The sequence below is a fragment of the Marmota marmota genome, unplaced genomic scaffold (assembly GCF_001458135.2).
Source record: "Marmota marmota marmota unplaced genomic scaffold, marMar, whole genome shotgun sequence".
Taxonomy (NCBI): domain Eukaryota; kingdom Metazoa; phylum Chordata; class Mammalia; order Rodentia; family Sciuridae; genus Marmota; species Marmota marmota.
Window position 1 is genome coordinate 61,051,255 of NW_026000174.1, and position 10,950 is coordinate 61,062,204.

A 10,950-nucleotide genomic window follows, 5' to 3' on the forward strand; every position below is an offset into this window, starting at 1 on the left:
GCCCATAATCCCATTCTTATTCTTATTACTAGTGGCAGGTCTACAAATACTGACGGGGATGTAGCTAAAGTTATGAGCTTTTAACTAAGATTCAACTCAGTTTGAGTATTGATTCTTGAATCTTTTTCAATCTACTTTTGGAATTTTAGAATATCGTTTAACTTCTTAAGTTATCATTTGTCTTAATAGTAAGAAAAAATAAGAAATCCTACATATACAGAGGCACAAATGCACACACAATCACCCAGGTACTTATATCTAAATCTCCTGTTGCACACTGGAGAACACTCTGTGTTAAAAATATATGGATGTTAACATCAGCAATCATAAGGCCTGCCTGGGCTGGACTTGTAAAGTTGCCAAGAAAAGGATGAGAATAATAGGGAATCATTGTTAGGAGCAAATGAGTGTTTTCAAATGTCTCAATTTAAAATTAAAAGATTTGAAATACATGGTCAATGTACTTCACCAAATAAAAAATTTAAAGTTGGAGGTTTCAACCAAAACAGATCTGCAGGCTAAAGTAACCCTGAAAATATGAATATCTGACCACTAATATCTGTGATTCAACTATAGATTTATAGTAAAGAGAAAATGAACACTCTTTCAACTCAAGAGAAAATATATGGACTTCAAAGAAATTAAACAGAAGAGGGGCTCAATGGAATGCCTTCAATTTTATGGGCAGTTCAAGGACAGGGTGTGAACAGAAGGCACATAAAATATCAGTGGACTTGGGGGACTAGTGAGAAAAAGAAACTTAAGGAAGAGGCTTTTAGATGACTGACCTGACCCAAATTTGAAGCCCCCCCTGTTAGTACCCACCTTTCTCAAACCACAGTGACACCCTAAGTCCATCCTTTTAATAATAGTATAGATAGCACTTTGCAGGTTGTTTTAAACACTCTGCATTCACTTGTTTTTCATGTATTATCTCAATTATCACAATGATGACTTGAGGGAGGGTCCATACCATCTTCATTTTGCAAGTAAGAAAATCTGGTACAGGGAAGTTAAGTTATATCAGTGATTCTTAGCTTGTAGATGTAGGGTTGATGTGCACCTCTGCCCAGAGACCAGCCCTGCACTGATGCTGTGCCCTCTCCTACCAGAACTGTCTCCATGGTCCCTGTTATCTCACCGCCTCCACCATGCACATATCTCAGGAGACTGCTGCAAAATCCCAAACACTGAGCTTGGACCAATGGAGACAATGAGTAATTGTAAATTCCAACTCACTTCTAGTTTAATATAGGCCATCGGTCATGGTAACCATTATGTATGAGACCAAAGTTTTCCAATTAATACTTCTAGAAACACACATACATTACTCAGCCTCTGGTGTCACACAATCTAAATTAAATTAACAACTGTCCAACTTCAAAAACTTGTTGAGGAATCAGGGACTATAGATATAATGTCCAGAATCCAGACAAATTCCTGACACATGAGCTATTCAGAAGGAATTTGTGACTTCACCAAGACAGGAAAACATGAACTGATTGAATTATTAATTCCAACACTGTCAAGTATAACCTACTAAATTTTCAAAAAGCTCTCACAGATATCAAATTCATAAATCATGAACATGATCCATGTAGACTCCTCATTCAACATTCTGGAGCTGTAGAGATAAGTAATACACTCAGTTATATTGTTAGGCTCATTTTAAGTTATGAGAAATTTGAAGTACATAGTGTGGCTACAGAAATAAAATAATGCACATGGTACATAAACATTCTGATCTCACTGCAGTCTCTACTATGTTCAGTGCCCCATTTTTATTCCTCTCTGCTACAGTGCATCTCCTGATTTCCCCAGCGACATTGATGGAGAACAGGACAGAAGTGACAGAGTTCATCCTCCTAGGACTCACCAGTGCCCCAGAACTACAGGTGGCCCTCTTTATCATGATCACCCTCATCTACCTCATCAATGTGGTTGGGAACCTGGGGATGATCATACTGATCCTCTTGGATTCTCGTCTCCACACTCCCATGTACTTTTTCCTGGGTAACCTGTCTCTGGCAGATTTCTGTTACTCCTCAGCGGTCACTCCCACAGTCATGGCTGGGCTCCTTCTAGGAAACAGCAAAATTTCCTACAATGCCTGTGCTGCTCAGGCCTTCTTGTTTGGAGGATTTGCCAGTGTGGAAAATTTATTCTTGGCCGCGATGGCCTATGATCGCTATGCTGCAGTGTGTAAGCCCTTGCACTACACCACCACCATGACAACACGTGTGTGTGCGTGTCTGGTTGCAGGCTGCCACCTGGGAGGTTTCCTGAATGTCTCCATCCATGTTGGGGAATCGTTCAGTCTCTCCTTCTGTCAGTCCAATGTGGTGCATCACTTTTTCTGTGATGTTCCAGCAGTCATGGCTCTGTCTTGCTCTGATAGACACGTCAATGAGCTGGTTCTTGTTTATGTGGCCAGCTTCAATGTCCTGTTTGCCCTTCTAGTCATCTTGGTGTCCTACCTATTCATATTCATCACCATCCTGAAGATGCGCTCAGTTGCAGGATATCAGAAAGCTTTGTCCACCTGTGCCTCCCACTTCACTGCAGTCTCCATTTTCTATGGGACAATTATCTTCATGTACTTACAGCCCAGATCCAGTCATTCCATGGATACAGACAAATTTGCCTCTGTCTTTTATACGATGGTCATCCCCATGCTGAATCCAGTGGTCTATAGCCTCAGGAACAAGGAGGTCAAGAGTGCATTCAAAAAAGTTATTGGAAGCACCATTTATTGAAGAGGACGTTCCTTTGGCCATATGATCTTTGCACCTTTGTCAAAAATTGGCTCTGTGTATGCATATGACTTAATTTCAGAGTTCCCAGGTTCTGGCCCATTGGTCTACATGTAATGCCAGGAACATGATAATCTGCTATCACCAAAGTTTTAGTTGTAACTTACATATTTTGAAGTCAGTTATTGTGATAGCTCCAACTTTTTAAACCCCACCACCAAAGCTTAGGATTGTTTTGATTGTTCTGTTTCTTTTGTGGTTCTATCACATTGTTAGTTTTGAAGTCTAATTATTTATGCATATTAATTATGCAAACTTATGTTTTTTACCACGATATTTCAATAAATGCATATGTCGTGCTTTCATCTTACTCCTGCTACTCTTTTATATTCTCCTTGCTCACCAGTCCTCTTTCCCTTCCCTAAAAGTCTCTCTACTGCTTTCAGGCTGTCTCCCCCTGCCACCTCCCAGGCTTCCACATTAAAAGAAAACAAGTATTTCTTGTTTTCTCTTTCTGACTTATTTTGCTAACATGATAATCTCTTATTCTATCCATTTTTCTGCAAATGGCATGATTTCATTTTTTGGTGGATAACACTCCTGTTTGTGCATGTATGTGTCTATCATATTTTCTTATTCATCTTTGATGGAGCATATATCCTGATTCCATAACTTGGTAATTATGAAATATACACAGGAAACATGGATACGCAGGTACCTCTTTTGCTTGGTGACTTTCCTTTAGGTATATACCGAGATGTTGTACAGCTGCATCATATGGTAGATCTATTTTTAATTTTCTGAGAAACAACTCACTCTACAGTTTTCCAGTTTTTGTACTGTTTTACATTCTCACCAAAAATGTGTGAGAATTTCTTTTTTCTCTAAAATTTTCTAGAATTTGTTGTTGTTATTATTATTATTTGTTCTAAGATATGCATGACCGTAGAGTGCATTTTGACATATTATACATACATGGAGTGTAATATTCTAATTAGGATCCCATTATTGTGGCTCTATGTGATGTCACTTGTGGAATACTCATATATGAACACAGGAAAGTTATGTCTGATTCATCCTACTATCTGTTGTATAACCATTCTGACTAGGGTGACATAGAATCACAATGTAGTTTGAATTTGCATTTGATTGATGGCTAAAACTTTTGAGATTTTTTTCACACATTTATTGACCATTTGTACTTTTTTTGAGAAGTGTGTGTCTAGATCATCTATTATTTTGTTGTTTGGATTACTCAATTTTTGTTGCTACATTTTTAAAGTGTTTTATTAAAGCAGTATTGTTATACATGCATGGAATATAATTTGCTCCATTTCAGTCTTTAGTACTTCCTTTTTTCCTCAATTTTCTATCGCAATTCCCCCTTCCTTTTCTCACCTCTTCTGGTCTTCCTTCTATATATTTATTTATTTTTTCAAATTAGTGCCTTTTAGACATACAAAAGTTGAAAGTCTTATTTTGGTGCAGTTCCTGCATATGAGATAAAAATTTTGACACTTAACTTTCTTTCTTTTTTTTTCAGACAATCTTAGTTGCTTTTTTATTGATATACATTTACAAAAATGATCTTAAATAAATGTATTACCTACATTTATGTGAGTTATAAAGCTATAAATCTAACAAAAAATCTTATGTTCATATTTATTAAATATCAGACCATTTCATTAAAAATGTGATATAATCTCACTTCAGTTCGGAAGAATGCAATATATTGTGGAATCTAGAACTAGTGGAGTCCTGTACTTCTTTCTTATTAGGGTACTGTAGTTACACATAATACTGGGGTTCATTTTGGCATAATCATACCAGCATGGAATATGATTTGCTCCAATTCAGTCCCCACTACTTTCTCTTTCTTTTCTCTCTGCCCTGTTCATTTCTTCTACTGGTCTTCTAATTATTTATTGTTTTTTAAATTTTTTTTATAATTATACATAAAGGTGAAATTCACTGTAGTATATACATATACACACATAGGATAGATATGTCCCTCCTCTTTCTCCCACAGCCCCCTCCTCTCCTCCACTGATTTCTATTTTCATAGGATTCATCCCTCCATTTTTTATCCTTATTTTGTTTTGGCTTCTACATATGAGAAAACATTTGACCCCTGATTTTTTGGGTCTGGCTTATTTCATGTAACATGATATTCAGCAGTTGTGTACATTTATCAACAAATATCATAATTTAATTATTCTTTATGGCAGAGCAAAACTCCAATGTGTATACATGCCACAATTTTTCTTATCCACTCCTCTGTTGACTAGTACATGGGTTGATTCCATAACTTGGCTATTATGAAGTGGGCTTCTATAGACACTGATGTGTCTGAATCACTACACTGTGCTGATTTTAGTTCTGGATATATACCAAAGTGTGGGTTAGCTGGGTCACATGGTGGTTCCATTCCTAGTTTCTTGAGGAATCTTCATAATGCTTCCCAGAGCAGTTGTACTAATTTGTAGTCCCACCAAAAATGTATGAGTGGATGTTTTCTCCCCACATCCTCAACAGCATTTATTGTTATTTGTATTCTTGAATGCCTTTTTAAAGTGGAGTGACATGAAAAGCCAAGGTAGCTTTGATTTACACTTCCATGATTGTTAGAGACGTTGAACATTTTTTCATATTTGTTAGGCATTTGTAATTTTGGGAAAAATACCTGTTTGGTTCTTCTGTTCACTTATTAATTGGGTTATTTGTTTCTCTGGTGTTAATTGTTGATAATATTCTTGAATTCTTTATGTGTGTGTGATATTAATCCATTGTCATATGAGTAGCTGTCCCATTCTGCAGATTGTCTCTTCACTCTGTGGACTGCTTCCTTTGCTATGCAGAAGCTTTTTTTGTATTTTATTTATTTATTTTTAGTTTTATTGATTTATTTTTTTAATACATGATAGCGGAATGCATTACAGTTGTTACTACACATATAGAGTACAATTTTTTCATATCTTTGTATATAGAGTATGTTCATGCCAATTCATGCCTTTATACATGTACTTTGGTTTTTTTTTTGCACTATACAATTCTTATTACACATATATACCACAATTTTTCATATCTCTTTATATATAAAGTATGTTGCCACCCAATTTGAGTCTTCATACATGTACTTTGGATAATGATGTCCGTCACATTCCACTGCCCTTTATGCAGAAGCTCTTTAACTTGGTGTAATCTCATTTGTCAGTTCTTGCTTTTATTTCCAGAACTGTTATTCCTGTCCAGGAAATAACAGCCTATGGGTCTTTCCTGTGTGTTTCTTGTCATAATTTCAGAGTTTCAGATCTTACATTAAGGTTTTTGATCTAGTTTGAATTGATTTTTTGTACACGATGAGACCTAGGGATCTAGATTCAAAATTGTGCAAGTGAATATACAATTTTCCCAGCACTAATTTTTGAAGAGGATGTCTTTAATCCAATGTATGTTTTTGTCACCTCAGTTGAGAAACAAATGGCTGTTGATTCATGGGTTTATATCTGTTACTTCTATTCTAGTCCATTAATCTACGCATCTATTTTATGCCAATGTTATGCTATTTTGTTTATATGCCTCTATAGTATATTTGAAGTCAGGTATTGAGATGCTTCCAGCATTGCTCTCCATCTGTGTGGGATTGCTGTGGTCATTTGGCATCTCTTGTGCATTGGCACGTTTCGAAGACTGTCATTGGAATTTTGATAGTAATTTCATTGATTTATTGATTCCTGTTGACAATATGATCATATTAGCAATATTAATCCTTCCCATTCATGAACAAAGGGGATCTTTCCATCTTCATTTATTCTTTCATTGTTTTTCAGTTTTTCATAATTTTCATTGTAGTGGTCTCCCGTATCCTTGGTTAGGTTTATTCCTAGGTAGTATTGCTTTTTTGGAACAATTGTGAATGGGATTGTTTTCCCTTCTCATTTCTCAGTCAATTCACAGTTGGCATAGGGACCAGCTTCAAATATTTATATGTTGATATTAACCTGCGACTTCGCTGAATTTGTTTATTATCTGCAAGAGTCTTTTGGAGGAGTCTTTAGAGTCCTCTAAACACAGAATCATATTATCTGCAAACAGGGATAATTTAACTACTTACTCTACTATTTATATCCCCTCTATTTCTTTTTCAAGCCTCAGGGGCTCTGTCTAAAATTTCGAGTATTATATTGTATAAGATTGGTGAGAGTGGGGACTTTGTCTTGTCCCTGATATTAGAGGAAATGCTTTCAGTTTTTCTCCATTCAACATGATGACGGCTATAGGGTTTTTCATATCATAGCCTTTATTATGTTAAGGTGTGATACTTCTATACTTAGTTTCTTCAGGGTTTTTCAGTATGGATGGAATTGTCAATAATTATGATAAGTACAATAAACAAAGCACAGAAAGACACATATCACTGGATATACTTGTATTCCATTTATATGTGAAACCCCAAACAGTTGATCTCCTAGAAGTTGATAGTAGAGTGTTAACTACTAGAGTGGGGAGGAGGGAGCGAGAAAGAGAGAGGTTAATCAGTGGGCACTAAGTTGCAGTTAGATGACAGCAAGAAATACTGCTGTGCGGAGCAGGTGACCACAGAGAACAGTGATGTGCTGTACATCCCAAGAATCTAGAAGAATGGACTTTGAATGTTTATACTATAAAGAAATGACAAAATGTGAGGAGGTGTGTTTAACCTGATTTAAACATTATACAGTGAATATATGTATCACAGCATCATGGCACTCTATTAATATGTACAGTTTTCATGTTTTTATTCATCATTTAAAAGTACATGTAATTTATAAAAAGATAATCATACTATATACTGTCAATTTGTGCAATTAAAAATAATTAATAATAAAGAAATAAAAAGACAGTTATTACAGCTAGTGAAAGATTACCATACAGACGGTAGTGAATATTCGTGTCATATCACACGGCATAAGAAGTACTAACTTCAGCACTTTAGCACATTCAAATATCATCTTACAAGTACTGAGTAGTGAAAGGCACTAACTGTGTAGAGAATGTAAATTAGACATGAGTGCACATTCCCTTGAATAAGTTTTGTGCTATATAGAGCTCTCTGGTGATTAAAAATTACAAATATTGTTCCCTATGTCAGCATATGGAATGTATGTTATTGTTACAGCTGACAGATATTGTTATGCTCTGTTTTTCATGAATATTTAAAATAATTTCACTTGTTTAATTTATATGGATGAAGTAATTTTACAATGTGATCAGGTATTAAACCTTTAATCTTATAATTTATATTTTTTTAAACAGTTATCTAATTGCCATGTTACTTGTCAGTTAATGAGACCATTTCTAAATACGAATTATGAGATAGTTTCAAATGAATTAATTGAGGAGGACATTTCCAGAAAAATCATCATTTCAAAAAGTGGGAAGGGAAAGAGGGGCTGGAAATGCAAATAACAATATTGATGCAAAGCAGAAAAATCAATGTACCTCCTGAAATTTTCTAGAAGTATACCTACATGGCTTTTCTTATTGCTGATAGTGTATAACCATAAATGATTCAAAGATTCAAAAATATTGATACAATTGAACTCAAAGCTTAATTATTTTATTCATTTAACAGATATTTGTTGAGAATCTACTATGAAACAAACATTCACTTAAGTTTTGAAAATAATGAATATGGAACAAAATAAAACAACTGTACCCATGGGGTTTTAATTGTAGTGGGAGAAATAAACAAGAGAATAAATAAACAGATACAATGTGTGAGAGTTGATAAGGGGTATGAAGATAAACATAGGGAGAAGGGACAGCTTACATGGTGAACAGAAAGTGACAATTTTATAAAGGTGGTTAGGGAAGGACTCTATGGTAAGGCAATATTTAAAAAGACCCAAGTGGAATAAGAACATTCTATGTAGTAACTTCAAAAGCCTTGAAGTGGTACATGGTTGGAGTTGTGAAGAAATAGCAAGGTTGGCAGTGAGAATAACATGAGGAAATAGAAGACTGTAGGGATGTCAAAGATATGCAACGCAACTAAAGTATAAATGAATGAGCATCATTACCAAAGTCAAGTCATTTGAAAAGAAAAAAAAATGTCTAGCATTATTGGTACCCGCTGTATATTTTGAATAGTGTGAAAGTTGATGTTTATATGAATATGTTGAAAATATTTTTATTTTCCTCCAATTTTCTGGTACTCTGGCTATTTTGATTTTGAAAATTAAACTTGAGTAGGTTGGTTATATAAAATGACTCAGCCAAGACAGAAAAATCAATTCATTTAATATGTAATATTTTTTAATCTCTAGGTAAAATGTCAATTTTATTCTTACACCCAAACTCCTAGAACACTTACTCAACTAAATGAATAAATAACATTAGTCAAATTAATTCTCTAATATCTCAATTACTTATTTTTTATCAAATTTATTCACATTCCATTTATGTCTGGTAAATTTTCTCCTCATTTAGATGTGCTCATATGGGTATATTTATGAATTAATAAACGTAAATTTATGTTCACAGCCACAAGTTTGTTCTGGTAGAGTAAGTGAATACTGATCAAGTAAATTAACCAAATATCCTTAATAAGATTTTTTTGATAAGCCAGAAGCAAAATAACTTGTGACTCCTGTCACCATTGTTGTACAGATATTATATTTCTGGATATATTTCCTTGTTCTACACAATAAACTGACTTTTAAGGAGGTAAGTATTTGACTTCAGGAGCTTGACTTTGATATGCACCTTAATATGTGGTTCAGCACATGGAGAAGATCTGAGAAGCATGACATTAAGTTATTATGCATCCTACAATTTTAAAATCAAAATCTTAGAAACACTTTTGCCTCTAAAACTATCTTTTTGAATACGCTCTTGACCTCCTTGTTCCTGAGGCTGTAGACTAGAGGGTTCAGCATGGGGATGACCATAGTATAAAAGACAGAGGCAACTTTGTCAGTGTCCATGGAGTGACGGGAGCTGGGCTGTAAGTACATGAAGATAATTGTCCCATAGAAAATGGAGACTGCAGTGAGGTGGGAGGCACAGGTGGACAAAGCTTTCTGGTATCCTGTAGCTGAATGCATCTTTAGGATGGTGATGAATATGAATAGGTAGGACACCAAGATAACTAGAAGAGCAAAAAAGACATTGAAGCTGGCTACATAAACAAGAACCAGCTCATTGACATGTCTATCAGAGCAAGAGAGAGCCATGACTGCTGGAACATCACAGAAAAAGTGATGGACCACATTGGACTTACAGAAGGAGAGACTGAATGTTTCCCCAACATGGATGGAGGCATTCAGGAGACCACAGACATGGCAGCCTATGACCAGACTCGCACACACACTTGTCATCATGGTGGTGGAATAATGAAGGGGTATGCACACGGCAGCGAAACGGTCATAGGCCATAGATGCCAAGAGGAAATTTTCCATAGTGGCGAAGGCTGCAAAAAAGAACATCTAAGCAGCACAAGCATTGTAGGAGATGACCTTGTGTCCTAGAAGGAGCCCAGCCACGACTGTGGGAGTGACAGCTGAGGAGTAGCCAAAGTCTACCAGAGACAAATTGCTGAGGAAAAAGTACATGGGAGTGTGGAGACGAGAATCAGTGAGAATCAAAACAATCATCCCCAGGTTTCCAACGACATTAATGAAGTAGATGAGGATGATCATGATAAAGAGGGCGACTTGGAGTTCTGGGGCACTGGTGAGTCCTAGGAGGATGAACTCTGTCACTTCTGTCCTGTTCTCCATGTGTGTTATTTGGGAGTCAGGAGATGCTCTTAAGCAAACAGAACTGGAGGACAAAAGAGTGAAGAAGTTTGTGAAATAGATATTGCCCTGAACCTGAACCATGTATATACATCATGTGAATTGTTTTATTAGCATAATAATACACATTTCAAGCTTCACCACATGTAAATGTAAGCTTAACCACAAATTTTAATGCATTGATTATTTATGTAGTTACAAACTTTTGAATTTTAAAATTCAACCCAATTCAAACCCTATTTGTCAAATTTTATATAATTTAAATTAACATTTACTAAATTTTATAAATCTTATGACATGTGGGTAAGCATGTATATAATTTTACATAAATAATTATAATATATATAATATAGTATAATATGTATCATGCTTCACACACACATGTGTACAGATACATATACAATTGTCTGCCAATT

At 35.4% G+C, this 10,950-nt stretch overlaps 1 protein-coding gene and 1 pseudogene across 1 annotated transcript; one reads left to right on the forward strand and one right to left on the reverse strand.

Annotated features, from left to right (window-relative positions):
- The first annotated feature begins 1,829 nt into the window (after positions 1 to 1,829).
- Positions 1,830 to 2,756, forward strand: LOC107159851 (olfactory receptor 5B3-like). Its single transcript, XM_015506505.1, has one exon. The coding sequence runs from the start codon at positions 1,830 to 1,832 to the stop codon at positions 2,754 to 2,756; it is 927 nt and encodes a 308-aa protein (XP_015361991.1).
- Positions 2,757 to 9,577: 6,821 nt separating this feature from the next.
- On the reverse strand, positions 9,578 to 10,519 carry LOC107159864 (annotated as a pseudogene).
- Positions 10,520 to 10,950: the final 431 nt, after the last annotated feature.

What these genes read in the sequence shown, in the direction of transcription:
- LOC107159851 (XM_015506505.1), top strand. Translation starts at nt 1,830, where the DNA reads ATGGAGAACAGGACAGAAGTGACAGAGTTCATCCTCCTAGGACTCACC.